This window comes from Pseudorca crassidens, chromosome 5, assembly GCF_039906515.1.
Source record: "Pseudorca crassidens isolate mPseCra1 chromosome 5, mPseCra1.hap1, whole genome shotgun sequence".
NCBI classification, from domain to species: Eukaryota; Metazoa; Chordata; class Mammalia; order Artiodactyla; family Delphinidae; genus Pseudorca; species Pseudorca crassidens.
Genome location: NC_090300.1, coordinates 42291081 through 42306335, shown reverse-complemented (window position 1 = coordinate 42306335; position 15255 = coordinate 42291081). Strand labels below are relative to the sequence as shown.

General features: G+C 38.6%; 1 protein-coding gene across 1 annotated transcript in view; it reads right to left on the bottom strand.

Moving 5' to 3' along the window:
* The window catches only part of LEKR1 (leucine, glutamate and lysine rich 1), a 336798-nt gene that overhangs the window by 75716 nt on the left and 245827 nt on the right, over positions 1 to 15255 (bottom strand). The window contains exons 14-15 of the mRNA XM_067737845.1: positions 10365 to 10526; positions 6515 to 6814 (exon numbers count right to left, since the gene is read on the bottom strand). Coding sequence (XP_067593946.1) covers positions 6515 to 6814; positions 10365 to 10526 — 462 coding nt within the window. The remainder of the gene's footprint in view (positions 1 to 6514; positions 6815 to 10364; positions 10527 to 15255) is intronic.

The following is a 15255-nucleotide window of genomic DNA, read 5'->3' as shown; positions in this document are numbered from 1 at the left end:
ATCCTTTTTAAGTGACCCCTCTTTTTTTCCTGAACGCTTTTAAGTACTTACGTTTGTCCTTAAGGTAATGACATTTCATGATGTGTTTGCTTTGCCATCCATCATACTGAGTGGACCCTTTCAATATAGAAATGCCCTTCAGTACTTCGAAAAATTATTGGATTAGTTCCTGGATAGTTTTCTCCCTTCCATTTTCTCTGTTCTCTCTTTCTGGAACTCCTATTAATGAGGTATTAGACATCCTGGCTTGATCTTCTAATTTTCTTTTCTTCTCTCCATCTCTTTGCCTTTTCCTTCTACTTTCTGGGTAATTTCTTCATCTTTATCATCTAAGCCAAATATTAAATTTTTTATTTCAGTTCTTGTATTTTAATACTCATTCCTGTTCTTTTTTTTTTTTAATAGCTTCTGTTCATGTTTCATGGATACAATATCTTCTCTTTTCTCTCTAAGGATATTAATTGTGCTCTTTTTTGAAGCTCACTTTTGCTTCCCACATTGTTTTGTATCTGTCTCCTATGAGTTCTTTTTTTGCTTATTTGTTTGATCCTGACTTCTGCCTTTCATGTTAGAGGTGCTCCTCAAATGGTTGGGGATTCTTGGCTTTTGGGGCTTAAAAATGAGTCTTCAAAATGTTACTGGAAGCTCTGTGTGCCTGCATAAGGGCTTATTTACCGGTATATGTCTCAGTGGGTAGATTGGACATGGATATAACTTTTACTTAAGAATATACAAACAGCTCACACAGCTCAATATCAGAAAAACAAACAACCCAATCAAAAAATGGGTGGAAGACCTAAACAGACATTTCTCCAAAGAAGACATACAGATGGCCAAGAGGCACATGAAAAGATGCTCAACATCACTAATTATTAAAGAAATGCAAATTAAAACTACACTGAGGTATCACCTCACACTGGTCAGAATGTGCATCATCAAAAAATCTACAAACAATAAATGCTGGAGAGGGTGTGGAGAAAAGGGACCCCTCTTGCACTGTTGGTGGGAATGTAAATTGATACAACCACTATTGAGAACAGTATGGAGGTTCCTTTAAAAACTAAAAATAGAACTACCATATGACCCAGCAATCCCACTTCTGGGCATATACCCAGAGAAAACCATAATTCAAAAAGACACATGCACCCCAATGTTCATTGCAGCACTATTTACAATAGCCAGGACATAGAAGCAACCTAAATGTCCATCAACAGAGGAATGGATAAGGAAGATATGGTGTATGTATACAATGGAATATTACTCAGCCATTAAAAGGAATGAAATTGGGTCATTTGTAGAGATGTGGATGGACCTAGAGACTGTCATATGGAGTGAAGTATGTCAGAAAGAGAAAAACAAATATTGTATATTAATGCATATTATGTGGAATCTAGAAAAATGGTATAGATGACCTTATTTGCAAAACAGAAATAAAGACACAGATGTAGAGAACAAACGTATGGATGCCAAGGGGGATGGTGGGGTGGGATGAATTGGGAGATGGGGATTGACATATATACACTATTGCTACTATGTATAAAATAGATAACTAATGAGAACATACTGTATAGCACAGGGAACCCTACTCAGTGCTCTGTGGTGACCTACTAAATGGGAAGGAAATCCGAAAAAGAGGGAATATATGTATACGTATAGCTGATTCACTTTGCTGTACAGTAGAAACTAACATAACATTGAAAAGCAACTATACTCCAATTAAAAAAAAACCCTTTTAATTAAAAGACCCCAATTGTCAGTATCCAGAGGTCTTTTCTGTTGAGCTAGCTCATTTCGCCACAGAAGGCTCCTCCAATTTCCTGGATATTGATAGATAAGCCTGGTTGTCTGTGTTTTGGGAAGTGAGTGGGTTTTAGGGACTGGGAGGTCTCACCCTATAATACACAGACCTTCAGTCCAGCTCTTGCCTTATCCCATATTCTGCTGTTGTGTATCCTCAAGACCAAAGCCTCTTGCATTCAGTTTTTCTAGAGTGTAAACCTTTGGTATCCTGCCAGGATCGTAGGTGGGGGCCGCTTGGGTTAGAGAGGGCATCTAAGCATCTATTTGCTCCTTTTACAATGATTCAAACAGCCCTGTTTTCAGATCCACTCTTCTCTCCCTCTTTCAGAGGTATCTGGTGTCCTCAATTCCTGAGCCTTTCCAGTGTCATGTCACGTGATTGGGTTTGCTCCTTTTAGGATTCCGGATACTCCCACACTCTCCGCAGGCATTAGGTTTCAATAGCCGTAGCCTGCTGATTACCTCTCATCCATACCTTACTTTCCATTTTCCAAAATTTAGTCAACGTCTTTTTCATCTAGTGTCACCTCCTTTCTTGTTCTTTTTTCCTTATGGATTTATTCACTTTTTATTAACTTACTGTCATTTTAGTGGTGTTTGGCATGGAAGCAGAGATAAACATATGCATTCAATTCTCCATGTTTAACCAAGAGCAATCCCTCCTATTTTTGAATCTTCCATTTTCATCAAATAGCTGCAGGAAGTAGTAGAATTTAAAACTTCTGCCCCTTATGTTTTCCTTATCTATAATTTTAAGACAACAAAAATATTGCACTCTCTGTACGGGCTTTCCTTTGATAGCTGTACATGGACTGTTTTTTCAGATTTACCACGTTCCTCCTCTGGATCACAAGGCCCCTAACATCGGGGCCACACTGTCTTGATAGGACTCATACAGAGCTAGTAGGAAGGAAAACTGGCAGCAAGAAGCATGTGATCTATTTTAACCTGACTTTAAATGATAATGTCCTATTCTCTAACATACTATGTTTCTTTTCTGACTTGCTACTTTTTTTTTTTAATGTTCCAATTTTCATGTCTGTGTCTTCGCCCTATATAGAATTTCAGGAGCCCCCTTTTCACATTTACGTTTCCCATACAGTTTTACTTCCCATTTGCTTTCTTCTTATTGACCTGCACCTTTTGTCGCCTCACCTTCTTGACCCTCGTCTCTGTGGCAGCTCTCCACTAATCCCTGCTCCATGCAGGAATGTCCATTTTGCCCTTTAGAGGCTATGGCTTTCCTCCTATCCTTGAGAACTTTCTTTATACAATTAAAAACAAAGTTCTATCTATTCTCTGGCCTCTTGAATGAGAGCAGGGCTTTCCTCCCCTTAATTAGCTTCCTTATTAGACCATTGATTTATCTTCTTTTTAATGGGAATTTGTTCTCCACTTAAATGAAGCTTTTTTTTTTCTCCAGAACCTGAGAAATTTCAAGTGTCTGGAATGCATGGTCACAAAAAAGTAGTGCTTTTCACTTTACCTGTTAACAACCTTGATTCTTTCTGGCTCATAACTCCTATCACTTTTATTAGCTCATTTCCTATTTTTATAAGAATATTCTGGACTTTAGCATACTTAACCAGAGAAGCAGCCTTAATTATTTACTCTTACAGTTCAGTTGTAATTATTTAACTTCTAATGGAAAGTCTGCCCTCAGGCATGTCCTTAGGTAACTACTTTTGTGCTGATCTCTTTCTATTCCCCAATAATGATCCATGATCATTTAAATACCAACTCAGTGTCTTGTATCTTTCGAAAGTCCACATTTAAAAAAATAAAACTTTATCTCTAAGTGGCTTCCTTTTATAACAAGCAGGAAGAACTCCAAATGTAGCTCCTTTTGTGTGAAAAGATATTTGCTCTCCACTTTTAGCCTAGCTTTTCTTGCCAAAATTACCTCCAGAGACCCTGAGATTGGCAGCCTCTAAAATGGCTCCCAGTTATCCCTGCCCTCCTGCTGCTCACAGCCTTGTGCAATCCCTTTGTGTTGAGTGTGGGCTGGACTTGTTGTTTCATCTCTAATGAATAGAAAGCAGCGAAAGCAGTGGGATGCCACTTCTGAGATTAGGTTACAAAAAGACTGTGGCTTCTAGCTTGGGCACCTTCTCTTGCATGCTCTCATTCTCACTCGCTTGTTTTGAGGGAAGCTAGCTGCCACGTTGTAGGCTCTTCTTTGGAGAGGTTCGTGTTGGAAGGAACTGAGTGGGGACCTCTGACCAACAGCCAGCATTGAACTGAGGCTCTCAGCCCAACAGCCTTGAGGAAATAAATCCGGCTGACAACTACATAAGTAAGCTTGGAAGCCAACGCTCCCCCAGTTGAGCCTTTAGATGAGACTGCAGCCCCTGACACCCTAACACCAACCTCATGAGAGGCCTTGAGCCAGAGGCATCCAGCTAAGCCCCACATTCAGATCCCTGACACTCAGAAACTATGAGATAATAAATGTTGTTTGAAGTACTGATTTTGATGACAATTTGTTATGTAACAATAGAAAACTAATGCAAGTCCTTATGGCCAATATTTTAGCTTTTAGTCTGTGCTTTTTATATGAGAAGTTTCTTTTTAGGCCATTCTTTCCTCTGGATGTCAGTTTAATTGCTCACATAATATTTTCTGTAAATTCCTCTTTGAAAGCAGGGAATGGCAGTTGCCAGTCTTGTTCATAATTGCCTATTGATGACTAGCACAGTGCCTGGCACTTGAATAGTTGCCTATTATATATTTACTGGATTTGACCCTTCAGTCTTTTTCTACATGTCCTAGTTTATAAGTTACTTGTCACTTTCCATATTGCCATTTCTTTTGGGGATTTAGGAGTTAGAAAACCTGCTGGTCTAGTAACTTTGAGTTTTTTCTCCTTTAATCTGCTGTCCCTCCTCCTCTTGAACTTCAACACTGCTGTCTCATTTGAAGCATCACCTCTCTCCTTCTCCAGCAGAGCTGGATCCATGTGTGCTCACTCTTGCCACTCCTGCCTGGACTGGTGGAGCAGCTCCCTTTTTCAAGGGAGGCTGTGCTGCTGTGTTCCAACAGGAGACACTCAATCACGTAACGCCCTAACCATCTGGTGGAGTAAGCACTAGTGTGTTTGTTGTTATTCTAAAAGTGAGAGAGAGAGAGAGAGAGAGACAGTGTGTGTGTGTGTGTGTGTGTGTGTGTGTGTGTGTGTGTGTCCTGGAGATGTTGAGTGCCAAGCCTGAGGTCACTTTGAAATTTGGAAGCAGAATAACTAGAATTCTGGTATCCTAAAAGAGGAAGTATAGAGATTCATGGAGATGAAGTTTGGTGAGTCAAATCTTGGAGATTCATATTTGAATCTTCGCTCCACCATGTTGTGTGAGCTTACAAATTATTCAAATATCTTGAGTCAGTTCCTCATCTGTAACATGGAAATAATTCCTACTCTATAGGGTTTTAGGCATTATTCTTGATCCAGTATTCTGCTAATTCTACATTTTAACTTAAAATTTCTTTGCAATAGGTTCACTTCATAATTATAATGATAGCATAAACTTTTAATTTGGGTTGATAATTTAAATACAGGAAGAAAACATGGTATGTTTGTTAACGATCAATATTACTACTAGCACTTTCCTTTTATTCTTTTATTAAGATGCCAATAAAACCCCCCTAAAATTACTCATAACTAACATTCAGAATCTTCCTCCATTTGCCTTTATTTGCTATACTGTCATAAATGGGATCAAATGTTCTAATGTGACAATATTCTAATTCTTGGCTATTGGAAAATTGCCCCACTGTCTTAATAAGTTTGGGCTGCTATAACAAAATACAAGAGGCTGTGTGGTTCAAACAACAAACATTATTTCTCACAGTTTGGGAGGCTGGGAAGTTCAAGAACAAGGTGCCAGCAGATTTGGTGTCTGGTGAGGGCTCGCTTCCTGATTCAAGATGGCCATCCTCTTGCTGTGTCTTCACATGGTGGAAGGGGCGAGGAAGTTTTCTTTCATAAGGGCACTAACCCCATTCAGGAAATTAGTTCATCTCTCAAGATGTAATCACCTCCCACAGACCCACCTCCACATATTATCACGCTGGGGATTAGGTTTCAACATATGAATGTGGGGGGACACACACACATTCATTCCATAGCATCCACCATTTCTAAACTGTTCAGCAGTTCAGAAATAAGATTTTCTTAGGAAAAAAATTTCAAATCGAAATAAGTCTACTCTGGTTTAAATAAAAACACTGCTGAAATAATCATGCATACATAGGAAAGAAGACCACTACATGTAAATTATCTTATAACTTTAGATTGACAGAAAAATAAAACCCTAAAGAACAATTGTTTTTCAAATATATTGTCCAAAATATTAACTTAAGCAGCAAGTACTCTAAAAGTTTCTTTGGCAAAGATTTAATGTCACAACAAATAAGACATAAATTTATAAAGATTTCTAATCTGAGAGGTTTTAAATGGTCATTTGCAACACAGTAGAACTGGCTCAGGAAACCTTAGAGATTATGTAGTTAAATGTATTATTCATTTTACAGAAAAGGAAGCCAGGTCCAGAGAGGTTAAGTGCCTGCCTAGTTAAGGACAGAGCCAGGATATGACCCCAGATCTCTGATTAATAGTCCAGGACTCTTTGCATGACACCAAGCTACCTTTCCTGTTTTGTTTGTTGAAAGAACATGCACTCTTCCACTAATTGCAATGGTACCATCACCTGCTTCTTACCTCTTCCTGGGACTGGTTGAATTGCTGTATCAGTTGTGCTTGTGCCAGCATTACTCTTTCCAGTTCATCTGACTTCTGTTTCATTTCCTTCCTCAAGTCCTCTGAAACTGAATCATTACTGTCAATTTCCTTCTTCAAGCGTGATTCAAATTCTGCAACCAAATTTTTAAGGTTTTCGATTTCTTTCTCCTTTAACTCAGATTCTTCAGTATATTGAATATGGGATTCATGGAGCTTTTCTTCAAGAGCAGCCACTTTCAGCCTTAGATCCTTAGTAGCGCCTTCAATTAAGTCAGATATCTGTAAGATAAATCTTGCCTTAGTTTGTGGGTGATAGTCTCTAGGTATCCACAGAATTCTCGTGGTTTTAAGAGGTTTATTCTAAATAACTGGTGTTCTGATCTGATGAAAACAAATCCTATGACATATATAGGGCTTCAAGATTTTAAAAGTTAAGACTAAAATTTTATTTTTATCAACTAAAATGGAATTGCATTAATCACTTGGGCATACTTGGAAATACATAAATCTCTGTGGCTGAACTGAGCTACCAAGGACAGCTCAAGTCTTGATCAAGTGCCTGTCTGGACTCACTTTCGGGTGGCTTTGGGACCTAGAAATGCCTGATGTTTGGGGATGCATGTAGGAGAGCACCACACCTATAGTCTACTCAAACCATACCAGTTAAGTTTTCCTTCGATATATTTTTTTTCTTTCTTGAATATGATGACTGGAGGTACCCTAGACACTACACCTTCTATAGCAGCCCTGCCCAACAGAACTTTCTGTGATGATAGAAATATCATGTGCTGTCCTATATGGTAGCCACTAGCCACATGTGACTATTGATAGTGGTGTGCTGGTAGATATTTAACAACGGACTCACACATACACACACAAAAGCCAGATTTATATCTAATTTCCATGGTGTGAATACTCTCACCTTGGCCAATTCCAAGCTATGAAGGTGATATCACTGTTCGTTAAGCTGGGAAGAAATGCACATAATAGGCTCTCGCTTGTTAGTATGGGCTCTTGTGCATTTGAAACGTGGCGAACATGAGTGAGGAACTCAATTTTCAATTTAATTTTAATTAATTGAAACTTAAGTAGACACATAAGTTACCACATTAGACAGTGCAGTTCTAGACGATACCAGAATACTTAGAAAATATACTGCTTCTAAAGGTGGTACCTCTAGACAAAGAGAGGAAAGAATAACTTGAGAAACTTCTCCTCAAAGTCATGAAATTCTTTAGAAGGGAAAAGATTACTTACTTTTTTCTCCTTAAAAAGCAAAACAAATAACAGAAAACAGACCAGGAAGAGCAAAACTCCTTCTGATGAAACATATTCTTATTATTTATGCTATGGATATTGTCACATAAATATTAGTACAAGAAATCAGCCCATGAAGAATCTGGAAAACATTCATAGACCAAAGTTCCAAGGATTTTGTGAACCATTACTTAAGTTATGTATCCAAAATTTGTTTCAAATGTTAAATTTACATTAAGAATAACTTTTACAAGAAATCTATTTCCCACATTAGTAATTTTATAAATTAAATTAATATTCCATTTTCTTCAATTAATCCAGGAAGGAAGAGGGCCACTGCTAGGTCTGAACAGTAGTTTCCTTCATCCAGAGGAGAGCTGACGCTGAAACAGAGCAGGTTATCCTGGGGAGAGGAGGCTCACATAGCCACAAACATGTTTTGATTTTTTAAAAAGGGAGTCAACATTTTAAAAATCAAGGGACCTCCCTGGTGGCACAGTGGTCAAGAATCCACCTGCCAATGCAGGGTACACGGGTTCGAGCCCTGGTCCAGGAAGATCCCACATGCTGCGGAGCAACTAAGCCCATGTGCTGCAACTACTGAGCCTGTGCTGTAGAGCCCATAAGCCACAGCTACTGAGCCTGTGTGCCACAACTACTGAAACCTGTGCACCTAGCGCCTGTGCTCTGCAACAAGAGAAGCCACTGCAATGAGAAGCCTGCACACCGCAACGAAGAATGGCCCCTGCTCACTGCAACTAGAGAAAGCCCACACACAGCAATGAAGACCCAGTGCAGCCAAAAATAAATAAGTGAATAAAGCTGAATAATATTCCTTTAAAAAAAAAAATCAAGAGAATTCACTCACAAAATCTGTACTTATGATTTCTCTTGAAAGACTGTAGCCCTGGTAAGTTGGGGCCTGCCTTTCAGCATTCCCCTGCTGCTGGTCCTGAGCCACCTGGGGACTGCAACAGCAGTCACAAGGTTACGGGAAAAGTGGGGTGGGGGGCAGGAGCCAGGAAGCAAGAGGTCTGTCTAGGATAGAATCTGTCCAGAAGAGGAGGGGCCTAAAGTGAGCCAGGTTACAAGTTCCCAGCACATACTCCATTGTCCCAATATGACTTCACTTAACAAAACACAAATTAAGAGATAAAATTACTTTTTAAAAAATTTTTTAAGAATTTATTTTTTGATGTGGACCATTTTTAAAGTTTTTATTGAATTTGTTACAATATTGCTTCTGTTTTATGTTTTGACTTTTTGGCCCCAAGGCATGTGGGATCTTAGCTCCCTGACCAGGGATCCAACTCACATTGGAAGTTAAACCCTCTGCATTGGAAGGGGGCGTCTTAACCACTAGACCACCAGGGAAGTCCCCCCAGATGTAAAATTATTAAGAATTTCAAGACAGCATTTGCAGAATGTTAAACCTGAAAGGCCTTTTTGAGTGTGGGGACCTATGGTGCTACACTCACATGGCTAGCCCTGCCTATCGTTCCCAGTGAGCTACTGAAAAGGCTGTACCATACCCGCTATACACCAAAGTAGAGGCCAGTAAGTCTCATTTAAGGCTAATTTACATAGACTCTTAATGAGTTTATTCAAAAATATGACTTCACCACTGGGTCTTGGTTAATACACACACACACACACACACACACACACAGACACACACACACACACACACATTCTACTCTCAGGTGTTATGAAAACAAGGGAACCTTAACGAAACCTTGTATTATGTTTAGGATGCATTGCTTAAGAAATTATGGGGACTTCCCTGGTGGCGCAGTGGTTAAGAATTCGCCTGCCAATGCAGGGAACACAGGTTCGATTCCTGGTCCGGGAAGATCCCCCATGCCACGGAGCAACAAAGCCCGTGCGCCACAACTACTAAGCCTGAACTCTAGAGCCCACAAGCCACAAGTACTAGAGCCTGCGTGCCTAGAGCCCATGCTCTGCAATAAGAAAAGCCACTGCAATGAGAAGCCCGTGCACCACAATGAAGAGTAGCCCCTGCTCACCGCAACTAGAGAAAGCCTGTGTGCAGCAACAAAGACCCAACACAGCCAAAAATAAATAAATAAATAAAATAAAGTTAAAATGATACTTTGAAAAAAAGAAATTATGGAGGTGTGATTACATTTAAAAAATATTTCCCTTCATTCAAAAATATTTAGAGTTGAAAATATTTGCCATTAAAGGGGATAGCCTTTAATTGTTGGTAAAATTTTAATTATGTGAAACACCTCATTATCTTTTGTTGGATACTTGAGGTATTGGAACATCTAACCATGCTAATTATTAGTTATATAATTAATGCTGTTTTAAAAATAGGTTTATTTTAGTAGGAAAAAATACCATACATAGCTGGATTGTATGCTTATATAATTTATCTCAGTCATTCATTCTGGAGAATAGCCAAACCATTCTATCTACCTAAAACTAAGGCACAATGACCATGAGAAAATCTACAGGAGTTATAAATATAGTGGTGTCCTTAGGAGGAAATAACCAACATCTACAGTTTCAAACCCATTAAATAATGATGAACATCATAATGACAGACCTTCATTTGTAGTTCTTCTTTTTCTTTCTTACACTTTTGGATTATTTCTTGGTGTTTTTCCTTTTCAATATCGAGTTCCAGTTTAACTTCTTCAAAGAGAAGAGCTTGCTCCTGAAATTCAACTAAATGTTGGGCCCTTTCCTTGGCGAGTTCAGCTTCAACCTAGAAAATAGCATTTAACACACAAATAGAGCCATTTTATCTTAAGATAAGTAAATTAAGCCTATTTTCAGACTCATATTTTTTTCTCCCAGTTTTATTCAGATATAATTGACATACAGTGCTGTATAAGTTTAAGGTGTATAGCATAAAGATTTGACTTACATATATCCTGAAGTTATTATCACAATAAGTTTACTGAACATCCATCATCTCATATAGATACAAAATTAAAGAAATAGATTTTTTTTCCTGTGATGAGAACTCAGGATCTAATCATTTAAAAAATCCTAATCCTAATATTAATTTTTAAATTCTAATGTTTAAAAACAATCTGACTCAGAACTCGGGCCAGAAAAGTTGACCTTAGGTCAAATAGTGTTACATCTTCTAAGACCATCAAAACCTGTAAAATGAGTAGAGAAGTTAGTACAATATATTATAACAGTTTTCAGAAATACTAAAAGCTTCATCTTCTGTACATTTATGGTGTAAACTCAGTCCTTGCCAGCAACCCTATAAGGAAAAAACAAAAGATTTTGAGGCTCTTACACTAAGTTCTGCTGAAAACTAAGAGTGGATACAAGGAATAAATGTCGATTTTTAAAAAATGGTCCTTTCTTGATAGAGATCAGACAGTTTTGGGGACAAAGATTATCATTTTAATGCGATTGAGGCCAGAAGGCTGATTGAAGGAAAACATAGTCAGTGATGCCCGTATCCAGATTTTGACTCACATAAAATCACGGTGCTGGAAGGGACCTTAGAAATCCCCTAGTTCATTTTCTCAAGCTTCCATGAATTGTGGAAGAATAAACAAAGGCTTTGGATTGAGTTTAAATCCTGGCTCTAAATCCTGGCTCTGCCACTCTAGTTGTGTGATCTTAAATTGTGACTGTAACCTCTCCTGATGTGGTTATAACTAATTCCCTTGGGGGTCGTTATGAGGATTATAAATGAGATGAAACATCTGTGTAAAGCTCTTGCACAAGCAGGGATTCAATAGGCAGTGGAGATTATTTCTACACCCTGACTTCAGACTCTACCGTGGAATTTGCACCAGATCATTGTCTGCTCTGTGCCTCAACACCACCAGAAACCATAATTCACTCCTTCCCCAGCAGGCGTTTCCATTTTCAGATAGCGCTCAGCATTAGGAAGTTTTTCCTTTAGTTGAGCCAACATCTCTCTCCCCATGGTTTTTAACCATTGGTTTTGGCTCTGCCTACTGGAGCGAGAGAACAAATCTATGAGTCCTGGAGTCATTTAGCCCTGGGAGACTATATAGTGGAGTAGAGAAGGGATCCCAGTGACAGGCCGGCTCGAGATTTACATTGTGCCATGATTATAAATTCTAAGAGGGAGTAAATGCCAGATAACTTGGGAGAAAAACCGTCAAACATGACTTACTGTGACTGTGATTCTCAGGCCACTAAGAGGAGAAGGAGAGAGGTCAACCTGAATTTCTCAAGGGGATACTGAAACTAGGGTACCAGGAAACAGAAAGTTTGCTAAGAAAGTTTTCAGGAAGCCATTTAAATTACATAAAATCCACATAGAAGACTAGTCCCAGTGTGGGGTCTGTGGGATTTATTGCACTGGGTATAGGACTGACCATTTGCATCAAGGCAAAACAGTTATGTTTATACTCAATGCACGGAGTTATTTTGGCTCTCTCAAAATAAATGTCTGGATTGTTTGGGGGAAAGGATACCGATAATCATTTAGGAACATGATAGAACTGTTCAGGTGTGTTGCTAGCAGATTACAAAAGACAAGGAGCGCCTCAGGGCCCTCAGAAAAAAGAGCAGATGTTCTTCTGAATTCCAGGTACTTGTGTTCACTTGCCTCCTGGTAGCCATTTAGATACATCACAGGTATCTCAAAAAAACTGTCTGAACCAGAGATCTTGATACAATTCCCTCCCCACCCGTTCCTTCCTCAGTGCTCCCCATCTCAGGACACAGTACCATCACCCATCGAGTTATTCAAGTCAGTAACTGGGGTAATCACCTTTCACTCTTCTGTCTCCCTTACCCTCCACACCTAATCCAGCACCAAGACCTGTTCATTTTGCCTCCAAAAGATGCATCGAATCCATCCATTTCTCTACACCTCTACTTCCACCACCCTAGTTGTGGTCACCACCACCTCCTGAGTGGCCTCCTTACTTCTATTCCTGCCTCTCTCCAACACCTGATACACAGCAGAGTGTTCTTCACAAACTATAAATTGGATTATTTTATTCCTTCTTAGTGGTTTTTCAATGCATTAGTATAAAATCCAAACTTCCATACACGATCTTCTACAGGACCACCATCAGCCCATATGACACCTTTGTGTAAATCAAAAAAGCATGCCTTCCTTAGATGAACACAGCCTTGGGCAGGGCACAAGACTTGGTGAGCAGAGCCCAGGCTGGATTCCAGCTCCCTTCTCTCCCTTGGCCTGTGCTATTAGTCACGATGCAAACTGAACAGCATGTATGGCGGCCCTGGACTTCTCCAACCTGACTTTTACTGCCTTTCCCATTTGATTACTGCACTCCAGCCACACTGGAATAGATAAGAACACATGAAAGGAGGAAATCAAATGCAAAACATTCAGAAAACTTCAAGAGTTAATAGCCCACAAGATACCATGACACTATAAAAAAAAAAAGAGTAAACAAACATTTTTTGAAAAACTCAAGAAAAATTTGTGCCAAGGTACTAAAATATCAAGTGTTCAAAAAAATTTCCTTGTGTGGTTAATTGGTAGAGCCAGAGTTATTTTAGGATAAAAAGACATATTTCAAAATATGGATTCAAATTAAGAGAACAAGGATGTACATAAACTATGTGGGACAGGACAAACTAAATTAGATGACAGAAGGACTTGAGAAGAACTTTTAAAAACAGAAGTTCTTTAAATTTATCATGGGGAAGAGGCCATTTAGCAAATCAGCAGAGTCCCTTGATGAAGAGGAAACAAAGGAAGAGTTCAGGGAAGGAAAGGGGGTGGCTGACTGGTTGAATGAGAAGAATGTTCTGTTCTACCTGAGTCAGGAAGAAAGGAGATCTTCTTGCCCCTGAACTGTTCCTTGGAATGAACTAATGTAGGTAAGGAGAAGGGGAAAAAGGAAGGAATAGATGGAGGATGGGAAAGAAAAACACTGTAGATAAAAAGAAGAGTGATTTACTATTTCTGATTTGATTTTTAATTTGCACAACCTGAGAAAGAGAAGCAACGTGATGAGCTTCAGGTGGGATTTCTAAACATTTAAGGAAGCTGCAGTGGGAAGCCAAAAGCCATCTGAATGTGTTGACTCTGTAGCACAGAGAGATGACACTACTGGTTCCTTCACGATCTGAAGAGTCTGAACAAAGTGATGAGCCCACAAACAATGATTTGCTTAAGCTGGTATATTGTCGTTGAAAAGATGAATTCATACCAAATTGTCATGTTTACGTTTTTGACATGTTGATAAGAGCTGTTTGTTTAAAGTATCTTAGATGGCAGGACTTATGTTTATGCAAAATAAATGAATTAGGTGATGGTGCATACATATGTTATGAACTGCTTTATACAATAACTAATAGTAATTTTGAAAATCATGAAAAAATTCTAATCTCTAAAAAACAGCATGAATAATATATGAGTTCAAGAGCTACACAAAAATCAATTATTGTCTGTGTACACATTTCAGATGTTAATTCATCCATATCTTCCTCTAGCTCAAACTCTGTCTCCTCCCTGAAGGCCTTCTGATGACTCCAGAGCATTCTGAGTATGTTGTTTTTTAGTTCCTTTTGTATTTGTTGTTGAAATGCATAATTAGAGTTTTATAATATTTGTGTCTAATACTGGTGTGCAAAATGCTATCTTTCCACTAATTATTTTCCAAGTGAGATCTTTGTGGCTGATTTTGATATCATTTTCTAACTGTTCGTGGAGCCAAACACCAAATATAATCACTGATTACTTTGATGATCCCTTTAAAACCAAGGGAGTTTCTGATGTCAAAGTAGAAATCAGACTACTTGTTTATATTTGATGTACATATATCATTAAACAAAATATATCTCCTAAAAATAAATTATACTATTTTCTAAAAGTTTAAAAACAAATACTGGTTGAAAACTAATACTTCAGATTATTTCTAAATTAACCACTGAATAAATATATTATAAAAGTAGATGACTATTCAAATACTAGGCTTTGTATTGTAGTAAAAAAATACGAATGCTAAGGAATCAGACTATGCACTGAAGTCCTGCCAAGAACTGAGTAAACTGAGGGCAGAAGGAGAGAATGTTCACCAAGTAACAAACAGGCTAGGTGGTATGGTACAGGGCCCTTTTCATCTACTAACTCATTTAATTCTTACAACCCTGGAAAGAACATACAATAATTATTATTCCCACTGTCTACAGTAAGAAATAGTCTCAGAGAAATTAAGTGCCTTCACAAAGATCTTAGAGCTACCATGAGGTGGAGAGGGCTACACACCCAGGTGTCTCTGGTGGACTCCATAGCTCAGCATGGTGAGTTTTTCCACACAGCTGTCTTCCTACACATCTACATGGCATAGTGGTTAAGAGCATGGACTTGGTATTTATTTAGTTTCAAAATATTGGGGGATGTTTTTCCAGATAACTGTTAATGAATTCTAATTTGATTCCATTGTGGTTAGAGAAAATACTTTGTATGACTTGAATCCTTTTAAATTTATTGAGACATATTTACTCCC